Raw genomic sequence first — 22,539 nt, 5'->3', positions numbered from 1 at the left:
CTGAAGGCCTTGAACTAGGTAGCCTTCATGAGTCAGATGATGCAGCTGGAAGACTCGGGGGAGAGGCTGGGGCTGCAGTGGGAAGCTGTTCGCCGTAACCACAAGCTGAGTACTCACGTGTGCCCAACCTGGACTGGGTGTTGGGGCCTCTGCAAGAACAGATAAGCCGGGTGCCTGCCCTTGTCCCTGCAGACCAGCTCAGTAGGGTTGGCCCAGCACTGCTCCGTCAGGCTTCCTGGTTGGACAAGTCTTAGGACCAAAGGAGCTCACAGTGCCCTGCCCAACTCTGGTGCTGCCTCCAAGCCCAGGAACTCATCATCCAAGTCCAGTGGTTCAGAAAGCCAGACCCAGATGCGGCTTCTGCCACCTCCTCCTGTGGGGCTCCACGGGCTGACTTCCCCACTCCGGGTTTTGTTTCTGGCTGCAGTTTTATCAACTCAGAATTTTTATTTTTCTAATTATTTCGGACTTACAGGAGAACTATAAGAACGGGACAAAGTATAGCCTTCACCCAGATACACTGATTGTAACTTTTTGCCACATTTGCTTTATGTCTTTTTGTGCACACACAAACACACATGCACACATACACACAAGCACAGGATTTTTTTCCCCTCTGAATACTTCATTGTGTATTTACTGTGAACAAGGACATTCTCTTCTGTAACCCACAGTACAATTTGTTAAATTCAGGAAATTTCACACTGATGAGCTACTATGATTTAATATGTAGTTCATATACATTTCCTCCAAATTAACAGTCGCATTCTTCACAGCTGTTTTCATTCTCTGATTCGGGTCCCGGTTTAAGATCATGTTACGAACTTGGTTGTCACCTCTCTTTAGTCTCCTTCAATATGCACATGTTCCTTAGACTTTGCTTGTCTTCGGTGACCTTGACTTTGTTTTTTTTGGAGGCGGAGTCTCTATCACCCAGGCTGGAGTGCAGTGGCATGATCTCGGCTCACTGCAGCCTCTGCCTCCTGGATTCAAGCAATTCTCCTGCCTCAGCCTCCCACATAGCTGGGATTACAGGTGCACGCCTCCACACCTGGCTAATTTTTGTATTTTCAGTAGAGATGAGGTTTCACTGTGTTGGCCAGGCTGGTCTCACACTCCTGACCTCAAGTGATCTGCCTGCCTCAGCGTCCCCCAGAGTGCTAGGATTATACAGGCGTGAGCTGCTGTGCCCAGCTGACCTTGACATTTTTTGAAGGGCACAGGCCCGCCCAGGTTTGCCAGTTTCCTCAGGAATAGCTTCATGTTCTGCACAATAGCACCACGGCAACGAGGCCGTGTGCTTCTCAGTGCATCAGATCCAGAGGTGTCTTTTTGATTAGTGAAAAATGTGGAAAGGAATTGCTTAGAACGTCTCACAAGCCACTTGGAAGATGTGAGCTCCTGGAGCAGGAGGGAGGAAAAGTCCTAAAAGGAGTCTTCCTCCCATAACCCCACCCAGCTGTCACTTCTTCTGAGAGGCTGTCCTGGCCCTGACCACATTCTCCAAAGCAGCCCCGTTGCTCTCGGTCCCCATCCCAGTTGTAACCATCTGCCATCACATTGCCCGTGTGTGTTCACACATGTGTTTATCAGGTGCTCTCCTGTTAGTACACCAGCTTCAGAGGGCATGCCTCGTCTGAATTATTCACCACTGTGGTGACAAGGCCTAAAGCAGGCCCTTAGTTTGGTGGGGAGATACTCAGTGACTTGCAGAGGAGGAAGGAGGGAAAGGAAGAGCTCTGGGCCTCATCACTGCACTGACAAGGAAGAACCTAGCATTGGAGGATACAAGGTTTCCTCAGTGTGGCAGGGGCTGGTGGGTGTCTTCGGGCTGTTACCCTTTCCTTGTACACTCTAAGACCCTTCACACAGCCTCCATAGGGAGCAAGGCCAGAAGATCAGATAATACCAAGGGTGCCTGGTTTATCCAGCATCCAGAATTGTCAGCTGTAGAAACATAAAATTCAATATAAATGCAAATGCACGTGGAAATGAAATTAGGTTTGATGCAAAACAAACTCCAGGAGCCATGAATGCCTTGGGCTTCCAGTTTGCAATCAGCTTCAGGGGGAGTCTCCAGCCCTGACCAGTGCATCTCCTGGGTCTGCCCTTCCACTCCCCAGGCCTGGGTTTGCTGATTTTCCCTCGCTGCCCCTAAAGCTGTTGTGAGGCCCAGAGATGGCTGTGTCTGCTGTACTCACACACAGGGGAAGTTGTTGCTGAATCGAGTGTGTGTCTGAGCTGGAGGTACAGTAAGGAGATCTGTTATAGCCTTTGGTTTAATAGAGAACAAACAAAACACCTCTCACCTTACAGCCAGTCAGTCTCTCCCCTGGCAGGTGTGCAGTGTGACACTGGGGCACCCTCATCAGGCCTGGGATGGGCTCGTGCCTGTGCAGCGGGAGGCTCTCTTCTGCAGAGGCAGCTGGACTCTGTGTGTCTTATGTGTCTGAAGGGACTGGACAGGAGTGGACACTGGGTGGGATGAGGGGTGACCTCTGTGTCCAGGATACACTCCTGCAGCCAGAATGAGAAGATGCTGCGTGCAGACACTTGTCCAGATTCACTGACAACCTCGAACTTTAGCTGCCGCTCGTGGCACCATTTCAGCGAGTGGGGTGGGAGGAATGAGTAGCTCTAAAAGGGAACTGTTACCTGCCTGGCGTCGTGAGTCACTTCTCAGCATGTCATTTTGGGAGTGGGAAGTGTGCTGGGTGCGTGGGGAGGGGAGCAGGTGGGAGGGAGCAGCACGGAAGAGCCGAGGCCCCTGGAGTTCCTGATGAGCTGTTGGAGGGAGCCCACTCCTCGGAAAGGCAGGGGAGCTGCAGCACCTGTCGACTCTCTCTTCCTTCCTCCCTGCAGGCCAGCCAGCTGGGTGTGTACCGGGCCTTTGTGGATAACTACGGAGTTGGCATGGAAATGGCAGAGAAGCGCTGTCAGGCCTATGCTCAGTTTGCAGAAATCTCTGAGGTAATGCCTTGACGCCGTTCAGCCAGGTGTGCCCTGACTCCCATCTGTACCCTCCACCTCCCTGGGAGAACAGAGTGTGCCAGATCAAGATCTGGTCGTGAACCCCAGCTGTTTCCAGATTCTGTCGGGTTTGCTGCATCAGCCCCATGCTGGGGATGCTATTGTGCTCAGACAGGAGGAGCAGCTGACAGGATGTCCTGCCTCCCCAGGGGCGAGGGCCTGATTCTGGGGGTTGGCCGGGTTCTGGGGACACTCTTTGCACCTTCTGTCTGCAGTGAGGAGTGTTTGTAGTTCTGCCCGTTAACAGCTCTCACCACAAGTGTCCTGTGGCTGACTTTGTACCTGGCACTGGAGGCATGGCCGGAGGTGACCCACTCTTCCTTTTCCGGCCCGTCACAGACTTTGAGAGCGGGAAGCATTGAGGGGCTAGTGCCGCGGGGCGAGGGCTCATGTCACCTGTGCTCTCTAGACCCATGTGAGGAGCAAAGCAGCAGGTTGGAGCTGCACTGCCTGCCCCAGGCCCCACGTTTGAGAGGCTACTGACTCCCTGCCTGCATTTAGCCCCAGGAAGCTGAAACCTCAAACCATGCAGTGTTAGCACCCTGGGCCTCGAAAGAGTCATTCAGAAACAGAGACCATGAAAGGGCCATTCAGGAGGCTGGTGGCCAAGTCAGGACCAGAACCTAGCCGCACCCCTGGTCTGCACTCTCCAGACTGGGGTTCTTCCTGCCCTTCCCCACCCTGTGTCTGCCTGGTGGCCACTCTGCGACATTTTCCTCTTCAGGGGCCTTTGCTTCTTGATGATCCCACCAACTCGCTGTAGCTTTGCCTTCTGACTTGGCTTTCCCACACCCAGCAAGGGTTCTGAGCAGAAAGTAGGGGTTCTGCATTCACACCCTACTTCTAGTGCCCATGTCTCTTTCTAACCCCGTGGTTCTCGCATGGAGCAGAATGTGAGAACCACAGGGTTAGAAAGAGACATGGGCACTAGAAGTAGGGAGTGAATGCAGTCACCCTTGCTGAGACACACCCTCAGCTGTCACCCCTGGGCTTTTGTTCTCTAGACTTTATGCCGTCGTCCTGTTCATCACAGGACGGCGTATCATGGTCCCCGCTCTGATGTTTCCAGTAGTAACAGTACCTGCCGCCCTGTTCCTCCAGAGCCCGCGGGGCACCCCGCTCCACCGGGTGCTTCTGGTAACAGGCTCTGCATGCATCCAGGGCTCCAACTTCCCTCCCTGCTGCCAGACTTCCTCTGGACCATTCAATCTGTTCTCTCTTCCTTTTTCTTTAAATAAGCAACTGTCCTCCCCAGTAGCTGGAATGGTGACACTGAATTTTCAAGTGACCTTCACAAATCAGGGACCTGAGCTTTTAAAGAGCAGGTTATAGTTAGACGGGCAAGTTCAAGTCCACCCGGACAGGTTTCTGCAGAGGAGGGAGGAGACACCATGGGATGCCACCTGGGGATCACGTGGTCCCACCAGCGATGCACCAGTGGATTCTGAGCTATGGCTGGGATGCAGGAAGTAGAATGGGGCTCACGGTCAGCCGCAAGCTGGCCCACTGTGAAGGTTTGTGGCACTTGCACCGTCAGAGCGACATGCACTTCGGTTCTCTGTGTTTCAAAAAAGATCCAGAGAAATTGGAGTCACCCAAAGAGAGCAGAGTCAAACTCAAGGAAGAGAAAGTGGCAAGCCCTATGGAAGTGGGAGGGGGTCAGTGCTCAGGCATGGGAATTTGAGGATCATCCTCAAGTACAGGAAGGAGTGGAATAGCGTCCATCTTCTCCTGGGACAGTCCTGAGAGATGGGCAGCGTCCAGTTAGATCTGCTTTCATGGAACGCCAGCTCTCCAGAGAGTAGGTAATAGGAATTAGATGAAAAGGGCTTTGGGAGTCAGGCTGGTTTGGGAGGTGCAGGGTTAAGCCAAACTCACACGTTTTCTTTTCTTTTCTTCTTTTTTTTAAGATGGGGTTTCACCATGATGGCCAGGCTGGTCTTGAACTCCTGACCTCGGGTGATCCACCCACCTCGGGCTCCCAGAGTCCTAGGATTACAGGCGTGAGCCACCGTGCCCGGCCAACTCGTACGTTTTCTTGAGTCAGGTGTTCCCGGAACTTGCAGATAACTCCCAAGCATCGCACTTTCCAAGGCACGTGGGCTGCCTCCCAGGCTCATGTGAGCCCAGCACCTGTTTTTGCAGTCTTTCATTTGGCTCTCCCACCCCCTCACACCCTTTGGGAACTGCTGAGTCGTATGTACAGAGGAACAGTCACTGCAAGGGCTGTTAAACTCTCAGGAAAGGTACCAAAGCTCATGGCAGTGTTTGGCCCCAGTGAGCTGGAAAACACTTTCTTTTGGTCTTGAGATGTTTTCTGCAGCACAAGAGGTTGGCAGAGTAACCTCAGAATCTCTTCCGTCTCTGCTGCTTATGCCTTTATTCAGAAGCTTAGGACCAGGAATTAATCTCAGCTCTTTCCCAGTGGATCTGAGGCACACAGGAATCTTTTATACTGCATTTCTCCAGTGATGCGTTCAGTGCACTTGTATCAAAACATGCTAGGCTCTTCACTTACAAGCCCTGCTCTTGCCCTGGAAATCTCATTAACACCTCATTTTTTAGCAAGTACACTTGCAAATCTAGAGAGGTCGGGTGGAGGGAGAATCCAGTGTCAGTCTGCAGTGGTGGGCCTGCCCTGGCCGTCTCCAAAGGCGATTGCTCTTCCAAACTGCCAGCCCCGTGCATGCCATCTAATTACCCCAGGGAAACAGTGATGTGTGCTTAGGAGCATGCTCCTGTTGGCCTCCATTTGCAGGATTCTTATGTCAGAGGATCTCAGCCAGGCATGATTTCGTTCACAGGGGACAGGCACTTGGCAATGCCTGGAGACACTTTTGTTTGTCACAACAGTGGGAAGGCAGGTGCACTCCTGTGCCTATAGGTAGAGGCCAGGGCAGCCGCTTAGCACCCTGCAGTGTACAGGACAGCTGCTCAGAGAATCTCCAGCCCAAAATGTCAACAGTCCTTGGCTGAGAAGGCCTGTCCCACGTGGACCGCAGCCTCCAGGGCATCCTGCGTGCTCAGCTTGCCCATGGGTCCCTGCGCACCCTGTGATTTCATTATCAGCTCAGAATGCGCCTGGGTTCATTGCAGTGAGGGAAAGCCCAGATTGCTGCCAAAGGTGGAACTTTCTGCTGCATTGAAGTTAGTGGCAGCATTCTTTTTCTCCAAGGCCTTACCATGTTGAGGGTAGAGCACAGCCCCCTTCACCCTGTCTCGCTGTCCCACCGCCAAACCAGTTGGTACAGCTTATTTTATGTAAAGGGAAGATAAATCTGGAGTGCTCAAGCACAGTTTAGGTAGAATATTCAGTAAAGCCATTGGAGTGAGCCTTTTCCAAAAGGCTATTCTCTTTTTATTCATGTATAGAAATCCTCATAAAATAGAACAACCTCGGCCGGGTGACTCATGCCTGTAATCCCAGCACTTTGGGAGGCGGAGGCGGGTAGATCATCTGAGATCAGCAGTTTAAGACCTTCCTGGCCAGCATGGTGAAATCCTGTCTCTACTAAAAATACAAAAATTAGCCAGGCAGCAGTGGCTCACGCCTGTAATCCCAGCACTTTGGGAGGCTGAGACGGGTGGATCACGAAGTCAGGAGAAACCCCGTCTTTACTAAAAAGCGAAGAATTAGCCGGGCGTGGTGGCACACACGCCTTTAGTTCCAGCTACTCGGGAGGCTGAGGCAGAAGAATTGCTTAAACCTGGGAGACAGAGGCTGTAGTGAGCCGAGATCTCTAGTTGGGAGGCTGAGGCAGGAGAATCACTTGAACCCAGGAGGCGGAGGTTGTGGTAAGCCGAATTCACTCCGTTGCACTCCAGCTGGGCACCAAGAGCGAAACTAAGTCTCAAAAAAAAAAAAAAGACCAACCTCTTTTATGCTCAGTATGGTTTATCTGAGTCATCATACATAAATCTTACATTCAGAAGAGGCTCTCATTTTTGATAATTTTATTATTCTACCCAAAGTGATCCAAGGAATCTTTCTAAACATTATTATAGAGACTGTTTTTTCTGGCTCAGTTAACAAATGTATATTTAAAAGCTTATCTGGCTTCAGCTTTGTGTGTTGCCAGTGTTATTCAAGTCTTCTTAGCTGTGAAAGCAAGTATGTACCACTTAGGTGGAAGATTTATTACCATATTCTTTATAGGTATATAGAATGGTTTTGTTTTCTGAACCAATATTGGGGCTAATGTTTTGCAAAAGAATTTCTGGCCAGGCACACTGGCTCATGCCAGTAGTCCCCAGCACTTCGGGAGGCCAAGGCAGGAGGATCACTTGAGCCCAGGAGTTCGAGACCAGCCTGTGCAAAATGGCAAAACCCTGTCTCTACAAAAAATTAGCCAGGCTGGTGGTTCTTTCATGTAATCCCAGCTACTTGGGAGGCTGAGGTGGAGAAGCAACTGAGTCCAGAAAGTCGAGGCTGCAGTGAGCTCTGATCGCACCACTTGCACTCCAGCCTGAAGTAAGGCTGTCTCAAAAAAGAAAAAAAAACGTCCCTGCTGCCTCTTGATGAGAGAGGTATGCTTGGAAATAGGTTTAGATCCTGAGTGTTGGGGTTTCTGAGATAGTCTACTGACTTATATAGGATATCGCAGCAAATATTTGAAAGTAGGACTTTACTGGTTAATTTGGAAAGTGTGATCACTTTTAGATACCTGCAAATGGCTAATTCCCAAATGCCGGGATGATTATTGCTTTATCAAATGCTGAAGATAATGTACACTGTGTTATATTTAACCATTTCTGTTAGAGATCTAGGACATTCTTTTTACTAAATGAGCTAGAATGTACAAAATAATTTCAAAATAGTAATATTGAAGGAGGAAGCCTTAAATAAGGTGTGTTCTGATTTGTACATTCTGATTTGTACGTCTAAGAATTTTTCAGCTTTGCTCTAGTGACATCTAGCTTTCAAACAGTTTTATCACATGCTAAAATTCTTCAAAAGCAAATTTCTAAAGAGCTTTCTTCCAGTTAGGTTCTCAGTGTAATGCCGTTTCTTTCCACAGATTTGCTTGTAAATGTATCAGGAAGAGGCAGCCCAGAATGAAGAAAGCAAGCAGGAGTGTTGGCTTGGTGCCTAAAGTGTCTGGGATAAGTAAAACGCAAACAGCAGAAAAAATTAAACCTGAAAACAGCTCTTCAGCATCTACAGGAGGCAAACCTGTAAAACCTGGAACAGCAGCATCATTGTCAAAGGTATTCATGTGGTGATGTTTGAATACATGGTGGATTTTTGGAGGAGTGAGTTTAAATATGATGTTTAATATATTAAATGAGCATCCTTACAGGTGTGCCCTCTTCTGGTGCTGGGAACACTTGGCCTTTGAAGAGACCTTACAGTAGGGTAGACCTAATTGGTGTTTTTGGTCTGTCTTTTTGAATGAAACCAAACAATAGGCTTGTTCATGAAACAAATAATTGAGCACCTGCCTTGTGTAGGATGCTGTGATTGTGTGAACTGGAGGTACACTCTGCCTTCAGGGAGCTTGTGGAGTAAAGGATGGAGGCAAGGCACAAACATAAATAAGGAAAATACTCAGGGAGAATGTCAGATATCCAGGGAGAGCAGTAAAGCACTGTGAACAGTTTCAGGTAGGTAAATATTGTTTCTAGCCTGGGAAGGTTTTATGAAAAGAGCATGTGAGCCAAGTCTTACAGTCCTGTGACCTCCAGACAGGTCTTTTTATCTGCTATCTCCCTCACCTTCGTCACCACAAATTGCTGTTCTTCTTCTGGCAGCTGGTTCATTATTATTATTATTATTATTATCATCGTCATCACTTTTTTTAATTCCTTTTTTTTTTTTTTTTGAGATCTGTGTTGCCCAGGCTGGTCTCCTGGTTCAGTGGATCCTCCTGCCTCAGCCTCTTGAGTAGCTGGCTCTACCGGTGTGTGTCCACATGTACAACCGGAAACATGATTTGTTCAAAATCCTTTTTTCCAGGCAGGGCCCCGATAGATCATGGCTTAATTATTTTAAGAATGACCTCAGGAACAGCTGAGGAACTTCCTTATATGTGTTGAAAGATCTAACAGGAAATGCTAGTTTTTCTATTCTAAGGTTGTTGGAACTGAACCCAGACTTATTTCATTGGCTTGGAGATGCACATAGATTTTCTCCTGGCTATGACCCTGATGAATTGCTAGGTATCATCCTGTGGCCTATGTACCAGGAATAGACCCTTGCCCAGCTTCTGTTAGTCTCAGTGAACACACTGAATCATTTTGTTGGTAGCAGTGCTGCCGCTCTTTGGTGTACAATAAGCTGCGTTTTCTGACCTAACTGGTTACTCAGTTGCTGGGGCTTTCTTTGGCGTGGAGTGCCTGTGTGACTAGGTGACCTGTTATTTATGCGACTGGAAGAACAGGTTGAAATGTTGGCATTGGATATGCACTGCTACCTTCCTTCTGTGGCCTCTTCATCAGTGGCAGGCAGTGTCTTTGGAGGTTTACTATGGAATGTGCACTGAACAGGCATGTTACATCTTCGAAAGCTTGGATCTGGAATTGCTGGGAGTTTGGTCTTAGACAGTGAGTACTTTTCCACTGTAAAGCAAACCTGTACACTTGCTCTTGCCAGCACATGCCAGCTGTCCATAGCTTTGGCTTTGCTGTGTTGACAAGTTTGTTTAAGGTGTGTGTGTGTGTGTGTGTGTGTGTGTGTGTGTGTGTGTGTGTGTGTGTGTGTGTGTGTGTGTGTAGCAGGAAGGTCAGGGCAGAGGTAAAGCTTTTTTGGCAATACTTTTCCTGGAGTGGATTAATTGCCTTCACTTAAGAGAGGAGAAGGAAAAAGTAATGAAGTGGAGATTAAAGTAAAAAGAGACAGAAGGAAAGAAGAAAATCGTGAAAAAGAACAATGGAAACATTGAAGGGCTTTGAGACCCCACAGACTAAACTGTTATTTTATTTTTCTAATTTTCCTTATTTTACTGTGTTTCTCTGGCACATAGATACTTCTTACAACGTGAATTCCTGTAACTGTCATGAAGCATTGATGATTAACCTGGTGAATGAAGTGTTTGGCTTAATTATTGACATAGCATGTGCACACACCCATTCATTTATGGACACCCACACCTGTGTGTCTGTCACTGCACAATATTCTCATGACTCTCTTCTTGTAGTGACAGGGTACAGGATATGCATTTTTTCACCTCTCTCATTTTAAGTATTGTTTGAGGCTAAATGTAGTTGAGGGTTAAGGGAAGGACTCTTTTGATCCAGAACACTTCACTGCTGGTGCAGCTTTCATAAATACAAAACACTACTGCTGCCCGCAGTGAGTTTTGGGGACATTATTCCCACTTTTGTCAGGAGCTGTGTTATTGGGCTTTCAGGCTTTGTATACTTAATTCTCCTTTGTCACAGTCAGTGGAGAGGATTATTTTCCATGTAGAGAGGGTCTCCTGCATGCCAGCACTTTGTAGCGTTCGCTTATACTGTTGAGGTGTTCATGATTAGTTCTTTTGCATTAATATGCTATTCCATTGTACTGCTGATAATTTTTTCTAAAAATTATGAATTAATAAGCTTCAGTTAGAATTTAGGATTGATAACTCTCCATGATTATTTGTGGTCATACAGTGTAAAAGTTAGTTAACAGTATGAACAATCTACCTCTGAAACTTGAAAGGTAAAATTTGAAAACAAATCTTCAAATTTGAGAGAGAGATGCAGACTGTGAAACTTGGACTTGACCTTGAGAAGTATATGTACCTGGTTGTAGTATTTCATTATTTGTTTCTGGAATGTTTTTACCAAATTATTTGCATTTTGCAGCAGTTATAAAAAAGTAGGCTGAACATTTGTTCCTTCATCAATTTCATGTTTTTACACTTGCTGATGGGGGATGTTTATGTGTGGGAATGCACATGCCCTTACATAATTTTGTTGCAAAAATTAAAAGAAATAGGGAAAAACAGCAGAGAGCCTGCTAGTAGCTTAGGGTAAAAGGTAAGTTGGAAAATGCAGAGGTTTTTGTTTTTGTTTTTTCCTTTTTTGTTGTTGTTGAAGTAAAGCATACGTATAGCAAAGTCCACAGAGCATAGGTGTTGAGCTTAGTGAATCATCACAAAATGAAACATACCCTGCAACCACCACCTAGAAACAACATACGTGCCCCTCAGAAGCTTCCCTTGTGCCTCTGCTTAATCATTGTCCTTCCTGTCCTTCCCCAAAGTAACTACCTTTCTGACTTCTAGCACCAGGGACTAATTTTGCCAGTTTTTGATCTTTACAGGAACATAGTCATATACCATGTTGTTTTTTTATGTGTGTCTGGTTTCTTATCTGTACTGTTGCATCTAGCAGTGGTCACTTCCTTTTCATTACTGGTTAGTAATCCATCGGATGAATATACCACAGTTTGTTCATCTCTTCTACTATTGGAAGTCTTTTGGAGTTTCTGCTCTGTGGCTAAGAGTAGTGTTGTTATGAACATTTGTATACATGTGTATTAATGCACATGTGCCCCCATTTGTGTTGGTTCTAGAACAAGGAGTGAAATTACTGAACCATAGTGTATACCTATGTTCAGCTTTAGTATTATAGATAGAAGAAAATCATTTTTTAAGGTGGTTACCAGTTTACATTCCTGGTTACTTCATATCCTCTCTTGCACTTAAATTGTTACTCCTTTTATGTTAAGCACTCAGGAATGTATAAAGGGGTGGAGGAGTGGCACTAATTTGCATCATTGCCAGTAAGATTGAATACCTTTTTATACATTATTTTTATGTGCTCAGTGGTCATTTGGATCCTTTTTTGTGAAGTGCCTGTTCAAGTCACTTGCCCATTTTTCTGTTGGCTTTTTTTTCCAACTTTTTTTTTTATTTATTGTGGAAAACTGCATATAGCATTCATCACCTTGGCCTTTTTATTTTCCATTTTATTTATTTTTATATTTTTAAGAGATGGAGTCTCACTCTGTTGCTTGCCCAGGCTGGAGTGCAGTAACATGATCCTAGTTTACTGTAGCCTTGAACTCCTGGACTCAAGCCATCTTCTGGCTTCAGCCTCCTAAATAGCTGGGGTTATAGGTGCACACCACCATACCTGGCTAATTAAAACTAATTTTTTTTTTTTTTTTTAAGAGACAGGGTCTTGCTTTGTTACCCAGGCTGGTCTCTAACTCTGTGGCCTCAAGTAATTCTCCTGTGAAGGTGAGGTTTCAGGTGTGAGCCACCGTGCCCAGCCATCTTAACCATTTTTGAGTGTGCAGTTCAGCGCCATTAAATACATTCACATCGTTGTGCAGCCATCATCACCATCCATCTCCAGAATTTTTCATCTTGCTAAACGGAGGCTCTGTACCTATTATATAACTCCCCATTCCCTCTTCTCTCCAACACCTGACAACCACCATTCTACTTTCTGTCTCTATGAATTTCACTGCTCTAGCTATCTCATATAAATGGAATCATAGGCCACTTGTTTTGTGACTGCCTTATTTAACTTGGCATCGTGTCCTCAAGGTTCATCTGTGTTGTAGCATGCGTCAGAATTCCTTCCATTTTTAAGGCTCAGTGGTATTCCATTGTATTTATATGCTGTGTTTTGTTTATCCATTTGCCTGTCAGTGAACACTTGGGTTGCTTCCACCTTTTGTCTACTACTATGAATATGAGTGGAGTGTGCAAATATCTCTTCAAGACCTCACTTTCAGTTTTTTTTTTTTTTTTTTTTTTGATGGAGTTTCTCTCTTGTTTCCCAGGCTGGAGTGCAATGGCGCGATCTCGGCTAACTGCAACCTCTGCCTCCTGGGTTCAGGCAATTCTCCTGCCTCAGCCTCCTGAGTAGCTGGGATTACAGGCACCAGCCACCATGCCCAGCTAATTTTTTGTATTTTTTTAGTAGAGACGGGGTTTCACCATGTTGACCAGGATGGTCTCGATCTCTTGACCTCGTGATCCACCTGCCTCGGCCTCCCAAAGTGCTGGGATTACAGGCGTGAGCCACCGCACCCGACGTTGCTTTCAGTTTTGAGGGGGTATATGTCCATAGTTGGAGTTGCTACATTATATGATAACTCCATTTTTAATTCTTTGAGGAATTAAAGAGAGCGCTTCAAGGTGCGGGTTCCCGGCTGCTGCCCATGAAGGACCGCAGGTTTGGGCTGGGCGGTGGCTGCAGCGGTAACAGGGAGTTTCAGTACTGGGCTGGGACCACAGACCCTTCATCCTGCCGGGCTGCTGGTGTCCTTTCCTGAGGCTGTGCTGTGCCTGAGGGGCATCAGATGGGCCTGAGGAGATTGGAGGAAGCTGACACTGGAGCCAGCAGGAGGCCCCAGAAAGAGAGGCTGGGAAAAGGGACAGGTATCTAAGGGGGTAACCTCAGAGTCACTTGCCGCCTTGGGTGCCAGGTTAGCAGATGTGCTGGCTGCAGAACTGGAACCAGATCCAGATACAGCGATCTGCAGACCAGGAGAGAGAGGGTCAGTGGAAACAAGGGGTCCCTGTGTGAAGGGGACAGGGAAATGCACACACGTTGGGGTTGGGGATTTCATCCTTTTGCTGCCGGGAGAGGCAGGAAAGGCGGACCGGGCACCTGCTGCAGCTGTGGCTGAGGCCCAGGGATGTGAGGGGCCTCTTTGCCCTCCATTCGGTGGGGCCCCCCACATGGGGTCCCAAGTAGAAGGGGTAAGGGCCCCTGCGGCTGCTGCAGCAGCAGCAGAAGTGCCAGGCCTTGGGCTTCTCAGGCTGCAGTCCACACTTGGAGCTGGGAAGGGGGCAGGAATCAGCGAGGTGACCTGGGCTGTGTCCCGGGAGTGTGAAGAGGTGTCAGGAAGGGGATCTTAGGAGGCGCGGCGCTTCCTCCCAGACACGGCAGGTGTAGAGGGGGCCCCTGCAGCAGATGCTAGGAGGGACACGCGGCCCAGGTACTGTTGGGACATGTGAGTCCCCGGATGTGCATCCATGCTGGGTGCTTTAGGGACAGCAGGCGGAGAAGAAGTCCCTGTTGCAGGTGAGGGCAAAGCTTGGGAAGGCCGTGGGGCTCTACAGTCTGAGACGGCCTTGGCCTCACCCTGCAGTGCACTATTAATGCGCCGGAGTGCCGCCTCCTTCTCCAGGTCCAGGTCTTCAGCAGTGACCCGGAACCCCAGCCGTAAGGGAGATGGCAGCTTCAGAGGCGCCCCTCGCCTGCGTGGCAGCAGAGGAAACTTTCTTCTACGAGGCCTAGACTCCTGAGATGTGGGGGAGCCATTCCTGGGGGCCAATTTCTCCCCTGGTGGTGCCTCTGCTGCCTTTTCACCCTGGGTGTGAATGACAGCCTGAGAGACAGCCTGAGAGTTGTCCTCACTCACTGTCTCTGAGGAACTGAGGGTCACATGGCAGTGGGATGAGTCTGGCCCCCTCCTCCTCTTTAGCCACGGGAAGCCTCCCGTGGAGCTGTAGGAGCTGGAAAGGGCATTTCTTTTTGGGCCAGGGCTCATCCCAGAAGGCTGGGATGTCTTGTGACATGTGACTCCTGACACGGTCACATGGCAGTGGGATGAGTCTGGCCCCCTCTTCCTCTTTAGCCACGGGAAGCCTCCCGTGGAGCTGTAGGAGCTGGAAATGGCATTCCTTTTGGGACAGGGGCTCATCCTGCAAGGCTGGGATCTCTGGTCCTGTCTGCCTTCTGACCTCTGGGCATGGAGGTCTCTCTGCCGAGGCCCGGGCCTGGGCACTAAGGGCAAGGGGTCTCCATTATCCGGTACGGGCCTAAATGCAGACCGTGAATCCCCGGTGCCCTCGGGGCCCCTTTGGACATGGTCAGTATTCTGTTGGACTCTGGGGTCCTCGCCCTGCTCAGGCATCGCTGCCTCACTCTCCCTTTGTGCTCTCAACATGATCTCCTCCGGACAGGAGTCTGGGCCACAGCTGGGTGTTGTGGGCCCCAAAGGGGTGACTCCCTGCTCCTGGGCCCCACAGAGAGTTTTGGGTGGAATTGGACTCTCGCTATGGTACCTGTGCATCCAAATTGAAGGCAGAGGCAGGATCGCTGGAAAACCTTCTTGAAGTTGTTTGGACACACTGCTGATTCCAAGTGTCCGGGCCCTTGTAGGATGACCTGCCACTCCACCCAGGGGCAGGAGCAAGGAGGAGATCCCACAAGCAAAGTCAACGGAGGGATGGGGAGAGCGGGCTCAAGGCAACTGAGCCCTACTGGCAGGTCCCCGACACTCGGGCCGGGACAGGGATAAGGGGCACAGAGTGCCCAGGTAGCCCCTTCTGGGAGCAGCGGGGAAATTTCCGATTCTTAAACTCTCGAGAGCCAGGCTCTGAGCGTCGTCCTCTAGCTGCCAACGCGGCTAAAGACTAAGCGAGCGGTTTCTCCTGTTGCCGGGCAACGCATCCTTCTAACGTGCGCGAGTGGGGGCGCGTGCAAAAACGGGCGCAAGTGAGAGATCCGCGCCAGAAGGGCGACCTTCACGGATTCGCGGGACAAGGTATGCGCGCCAGGCACCTGCTGACAATGCGGTGGGGGGAGAGGTGCAAACTATGCGCGCGAGGCACGGGCTGGCAACCGTGGGAAAATGGAGAGGCCGGCGCACAAGGCGCCTGCTGGCAACCGTGGGAAAATGGAGGGGCCGGCGCAAAAGGCGCCTGCTGGCAACCGTGGGAAAATCGAGGGACTGGCGCACCAGGCGCCTGCTGGCAACCGTGGGAAAATGGAGGGGCCGACGCACAAGGCGCCTGCTGGCAACCGTGGGAAAATGGAGGGCCCGGGGCGGGGCGCGCGAAATAGGTACTGGAGGGAGAGGCACGCGCACAAAGCACGCGAGACATAACCGTTAGGTGCGGCAAGGTATGCGCACAAGGCACCTGCTGGCAACGGCGGGGAGGGGTCAAGGTGTGCGCGCGAGGCACCTGCTGGCAATGGCGGGGGAGGGGGCAACGTACGCGCACAAGACGCCTGCTGGCAATGGCGGGGAGGGGTGAAAGTGTGCGCGCGAGGCACCTGCTGGCAATGGCGGCGGAGGGGGCAATGTATGGGCACAAAGCACCTGCTGGCCATGGCGGGGAGGGGACAAGGTGTGCGCGCGTGGCGCCCGCTGGCAATGGCGGCGGAGGGGGCGATGTACGGGCACGAGGCACCTGCTGGCAACTGCGGGACAGGGGGCGCGGTGGTAGGGTGGGGGGCAGCGCAGGTATAGGTACTGGATGAGAGGCCAGCAAAAAAGGCCCGGAACCCTAACGAACTGGCATGGCAAGACACGGGCACAAGGCACCTGCTGGCAACCGTGGGAAAATGGAGGCGCCGGCGCACAAGGCGCCTGCTGGCAACCGTGGGAAAATAAGGGGGACCGGCGCACGAGGCACCTGCTGGCAACCGCAGGAAACTGGAGGGGCCGGGGCGGGGCGCGCGAAATAGATACTGGAGGGAGAGGCACGCGCACAAAGCACGCGAGACATTAACGGTTCGGTGCGGCAAGGCATGTGCACAAGGCATCTGCTGGCAATGGCGGGGAGGGGTCAAGGTGTGTCATGATTATCATTTCCCTGTATATACACATGTATACACACATAGTATTTTTTTAGCTGTTTGATCATGAACTGTAGACATAATGCTCCTTTACTGCTTGAATATTTTAGTGCATATTTCCAGAAAAACAAGGGCATTCTTTTTTATAACCATAGTAAATTGCAAAATCAGGAAATTAACATTGATATGATGCTAGTATCTAATGTATTGCCTTTCATTAAATTTCACCACTTGCACTAATGTCAGATATAGCAAAAGAGAAAAAAAATTTGTTTTCTGGTCTAGGATCCAATCCAGGATCATGTATTGCGTTCAGTTGTTATGCTTTTCGTTTTCTTTAAATTTGGAATAGTTTCTTACTCTGTCTTTTATGACCTTGACATTTCTAAAGAGTAAAAGGCAGTTATTTGATAGAGTGTCCTCCAGATTTGGGTTTGGTAGTATGTCCTTAATGATTAGATTTGGGTTATGCATTTTAGGCAGGAATATCACAGAAGTATAGAAATACATGACTTCCATCTTTGCCGTTGTGGGGCATGTTAACTTCCTTTGGTTAGGGTAGTGAAGGCTAGATTTCTCCACTGTTAGGATACTGTGCTTCCTCTTGTAATTAATAAGTAAGTGTCTTGTCAGAGGTACTTTGAAACTTTGTAAACATGTCTATCCTCTTTTCCCCAGACTTTTCACCCTGGTTTTAGCACTTGTTGATAGTTCTTTCCCAAATCAGTTATTACTGTGATTTTTGCCACACGACAATTTTCTAATTCTGTCATTCCGTCTACATGTATTAGTTGGCATTCTGCCACAAGGAAGAGTTTTTTTCTCCTATTGTAATTCATAGATTCTTATTCAGTGGGCTGTAAATTATTAGGATCAGTTAGTTTTATGCCTAGATTATCCCTTATTTGGCCACTGGGAGCCCCTTCAGGCTGGCTCCTGTGTCCTTTTGACATTTTCCTATTACTCTTGGAGCACTTCCTTAATTTCTGGCACAATAACTTTTGTACCTTTCCAGCTCAGCCCTAGAATCAGCCATTTCTTCAAGGAGACCTTGTTCCTTTTAGTGGAGGATAGTACTTAAAATCAAGACCTAGAAGTTAGATGTGTTCATTGCTTTTGGGACAGACAGACACACAGATACACACACACACACACACACACACACACACACACTCTCTCTCTCTCTCTCTCTCTCTCTCTCTCTCTCTCTCTCTCCTATGTCAGTTTCTCCACCTGTTTCTCCATATATTTAAATGTATGAGTTCACACTGATACTTCCAATTCTATTGACTTAAAAGGTTCATAACAGCCTTTCCACATTCTATAATTGTAATTCATTTATCCAACACTGAAAAACCTGGCCTCTACCACCTACATTTACTTATTTTCTCCACCCTATAATATACAGAAAATAGTTTTAGAATTACCTGTACCACTGTGAGAAACAAATTTCTCAATTGAAGTTTAATATTTGCATACGCTTTGTCTTTGGCTTGAGAGTCTGAGGATTTATGGTCAAAATACTACTGTGTTGAAAAAATACTTGGGTTATGTTATTCATTTGAAATATAGTTAGGTCTGTTTGTTCCTATCCTATTCCATTTTAGGCTTCTCCTATCTTTATTTAAATTTTATTTATTTGTTTATTTTCAGCATATGAAACACTAACATGGCTCCATGAGTCAGAACCATATGAAAAGATATATATATTCAGAAAAGTGCGCCTCCCTTCCCCCGTTCTCTCTTACTGGGTACCCACCCACCGCAGAAGTTTAGTTTTTGTTTATTCTTTTCATGTTTCTTTTTGCATAAATGAGCAAATACATTTTTTTTACCTCTCCTTTCTTACGCAAAAGGTGGCAGAATACATTCTTTTGCACTCTGAATCTTTTCACTTAATGTACTCCAGAAATTTCTCTCCATACCTATTTGTAGCAGTCTTTCTTATTTTTTATTGTTGTTTAATACCTGATTGTATTCACTGAAGTGTACTGCATATGCTTTCCTGTGTATATAGGTGTGTAAGGCAGACCAGTATTTTGCAATAGGAAGCAATGCTGCAATGAATAATTCGCCTTGTGCATATGTATTTGTCTTATTGGAGGTGTATCTTAAGGTTAAATTCCTAAAAGTGAAGTTGCTGAGCAAAAGGTAAATACATGTGTAGCTTTGTTAGATATTGCATGGGTCCTTTCATAACGCTTAAGTTAAGGTGCATTCCCATCAACAACTAAGGAGGGTGCCTGTTTCCCCATATTCTTCCCAAAAGAGTGTGTTTACCAATCTGATAAGTGACAAGTGCTGCTTAATTTGCATTTCTCTCATTATGAGTTAGGTTAATCATTTTCTCTGTGTGTTTGTGTGTGTGTGTGCGCGCGCGCGTGTGTGTAAATTGTGTGATTCATTCATTTTGCTCATTTTTCTGTTTCTGGTCTTCTCCACCTCAATTTTAAAAAAGCATTCTGCACATATTAGGGACCTTAACCATTTATCTGTGAGATACTGCAAATATACTTTCCCAGTTTTTTGTTTTTAAATGCTACTTATGATGGTTTTTTGGCTGTGCAAAACATTTTAACATTTTTTTAAGTAAAAGGATTTTTTTTTTTTTTTTTGAGACAGAGTCTCACTCTGGAGTGCAGTGGCACGATCTTGGCTCCTACCTCCCAGGTTCAAGCGATTCTCCTGCCTAAGCCCCCCGAGTACTGGGATTATAGGCGCTTGCCACCACACCTGGCTAATTTTTTGTATTTTTAGTAGAGACAGGGTTTCACCACCTTGGCCAGGATGGTCTTGATCTCTTGACCTCGTGGTCTGCCTGCCTCAGGCTTCCAAAGAGCTGGGATTACAGGTGTGTGCCACTGCACCTGCCCAGGATTTTTTATTTTTGAGATTTTAATTTTAATGTAGTCAAATCAATCAAGTCTTTGTTTTACTATTTCAGATTTAAAATCATAGTTAGAAAACCTTGGACTTTATATTTGATACAGTGTGAAATAGGTGTCAGCATTTATTTTTGCCCCCTTTGTATATACATTTGACGTAGCACCATTTGCTGGAGAACTCTTGTTTTCTGCATTGCTACTTTGGTTATAAATCAAGTGTCTATAAATAGGCAGCTTCTTTATGGACTCTGTTTCATGAGCCAGCCGGGGGCCCATGGAGAATCAGCTATTAAGCCAGGGACAAGGGCAGGTCAGTGGGCAGAGTGCCAGAGTGTGGGAGTCTGTCCGGGTGGTTGCTGACCAAAAACATCACTTTTGGGTTTTGTGACTCAGAAATGAGCTCAGCCTGTACACCCGCAGATGTGATGAGCCCCAGGCCAAGTCCTCTGTGGGGGTCATTAATGGCGTGTGCACGAGCATTTTCTTCTGGCATTTTTACAGAGACCGTGTGCAGCTGGACTCTCCGGAGATAGCGAACAGAAGTTCTGTTATGTGTCCTATCAGCTAATGAAGGAGGGGAGCTTGCCTTGAGTTGTGTTTTTCTGCAACCCTGTGTGTTTGATCCGTGTCTGCACCCAGTTTGGCCACCCTGACCTCTGTTGCTCCCAAATCTGAGGAACCAGTGGCTATGTGAATATGAAGTTGTTTGCTTGATCTGTTTATTTATATCTGGGCCCTGGGGTGGCCCCATGTGTTGAATAAGTGTATTCTACAGATGGTCCCTGGGTTCTGGGTGGTCAGTGGTGTGAGGAGGAACCGGACTCCAGCCTGTCCTAAGGAGCTTATGAGAAGTTTTGAGGGGACTGGTGCCTGGATGTGGGCTGTAGCGTAGGTGGAGTGTCAAGGAGGACCCTATACACGGTGAGTGGGAGAAAGCACCAGGGAGAATGTCCCCCAGCCTAGGAGGGTGACCAGGTTAAGTGACAGCAGGGATGGGGCTATCAGAATGGTGGGCTGTAAAGAGCTGGGAGGGCTAAGACCCAGGGAGGCCATCTGGATGGGGAAGGTATGAGCTGAGGCTCAGAATGGAGCACCCAGGGCACCTGGGCTGATGAGGTCTCAGTGAGCACGAGGGGCTGTGCGAAGCGATGAGCTTCAGACTCCCCAGTCGTGGGCCCTGATGTGGGGGTGTGTGTGTGAGCCGGAGCCATGGGACCAGGGCCGAGCCCACGTGCTGGACAGGCTTTGGGCCCCAGACACCCAGAGCCACCGGGAGCCTGTAGGAAAGTTGGGGAGTGGAGGGGCATGGGTTGTGTGAACAGAGCCCTACCATGCTCAGAGGAGTCAGTCAGTCGAGGTCAGGCTCCTCCCCCGACTGTGGCTGCACACGGTCCCTCATACTCTTGAGAAACCAGAGTGGACTGGAGACTATGACCCAGTTCTCATTTATTTTACCTCTTGGGTCTTCTCCAGGTTCTGTGTTTTTTTTTGTTGTTGTTGGTTTTTTTTGAGACAGTGTCTCGCTCTGTCACCCAGGCTGGAGTGTAGTGGCATGATCTTTGCTCACTGCAACCTTCACCTCCTGGGTTCAAGCAATTCTCCTGCCTCAGCCTCCCAGGTAGCTAGGATTACCAGTGTCCGCCTCCACACTCGGCTAATTTTTGTGTTTTTAGTAGAGACTGAGTTTTAGCATGTTGTCCAGGCTGGTCTCCAGCTCCTGACCTCAAATGATGTGCCTGCCTTGGCCTCCCAGAGAGCTGGGATTACAGGTGTGATCCACAGCACCCGGCCTTCTCCAGGTTCTGAATTCCCTGAAAGCAGCTGTGCTATTGCCCTGCCCTCTGGGACAGAATGTTAGGAGGAAGCGGCTAAATGCCTCCCTGATTAAAGGAAAGATGTGTATTTCCACTGGGCCACTGGGTGGGAAGGACATAGATGTCCAGGCCCATGTGTTCCACAGTGTAACATGGGGACTGCAGAGAGAGGAAGGGACATGTTTATGTCCCATGTGAGTCATGGGAACTTGGAATATAAGGGTGTGCATGTCACATTTTTTTCACGGAGGGGTGTCTTAGTCACTTCAGGCTGCTATAACAAAAATACCGTAAACTGGGTAGTTTAAACAACAAACATTTACTCCTCACAGTGCTGGAGGCAGGAGTCCAGTGTCTGCCAAGGGCCTGCCTTCTGGTTCATAGCCCTCTTCTTGCTGTGTTCTCACCTGGTGTGGAAAGGATGGGGCTGTCTCTGGGGTTTGAAAAGGGTACTAATCCCATTTACAAGGGTTCCATCCTCCTGACCTAATTACCTCTCCAAGGCCCTACCCCTAAATACCATCACATTAGGGGTTAGATTTCAACATAGGAATTTTGGGGGGATGCAAAGATTCATTCTATGTGGTGTAAGGGGCATCCCAGAGTGCCACCCCCACATCCCCAAAGCTGCTGGACCTTGCGGGTGGCAGCTGACTCTGCTGGGGCTGGTGGGACTGGTGGCTGGAGGCCTGGTTTGTTAACCCACCTCTGAGGTCTTCTGGATGCCACCTCCCTCACACCAGCCAGCCAGGTGGCCTCCAGGTAGTTTCTGTTCCATGGAGAAGAGCTGCTGCTTTCTTAACATAGGTTCCTCAAACCCATGGCATCTGGTCCCAGGTGACTCAGCATCTCATGGCTGCCTTCTCCCTGCCTGCACCCTCATCTCCACCCTGCTGCACTCTGTGGCTGAGCAGCATTGGGCACCATGGGATGTTTGTCTGCCCTGCTGCTGTGTTGTTGACTCATGAGGCCTCTTTGGAAGAGGCTTGACAGGTGAGAGAGACTGGTGTGGATCTAGTCGCCCTAATAGACCAGCCCAAACTTCTGAACATCCCAGGCTTTCCTGGTACAGTCCCCACTTGCCAACCAAGAGGAAAGCATAGCTCAGGTGGTATTCAGGCAAGAACAGGGCAATGCACACAGACTAGCCAAGTTACAAAGCACTTAATCCAGGGAGGAGCCACACGGGCAGAGTCCAGCTTGTTAGCGGGTCTGGGTTCCCCTCATGAGAACCGAGAAGGGGCTGACACCTGTTAGATGCCTGCTATGTGTCTGATGCTGGCCTGATGTGGGATGTGACTGAGTGTCTACTGCTCTCCTTTGCAGGGGGG

General features: G+C 48.4%; 1 protein-coding gene across 5 annotated transcripts in view; it reads left to right on the top strand.

Moving 5' to 3' along the window:
* Positions 1–22,539, top strand: part of LOC135273231 (breakpoint cluster region protein-like) — an 85,020-nt gene that overhangs the window by 46,355 nt on the left and 16,126 nt on the right. For all 5 annotated transcript variants that reach the window (XM_064372120.1, XM_064372122.1, XM_064372123.1 and 2 more), the window contains 2 exons: positions 2,863–2,970; positions 8,049–8,238. In XM_064372120.1, the coding sequence (XP_064228190.1) occupies positions 2,863–2,970; positions 8,049–8,238 (298 nt within the window). The remainder of the gene's footprint in view (positions 1–2,862; positions 2,971–8,048; positions 8,239–22,539) is intronic.

The sequence above is a fragment of the Aotus nancymaae genome, unplaced genomic scaffold (genome assembly GCF_030222135.1).
Source record: "Aotus nancymaae isolate 86718 unplaced genomic scaffold, 86718_ANA_hifiasm-v0.15.2.pri h1tg000498c, whole genome shotgun sequence".
Classification (NCBI taxonomy): domain Eukaryota; kingdom Metazoa; phylum Chordata; class Mammalia; order Primates; family Aotidae; genus Aotus; species Aotus nancymaae.
Note: the sequence above shows the minus strand (reverse complement) of the source record. Positions and strands in the feature narration are given on the sequence as shown.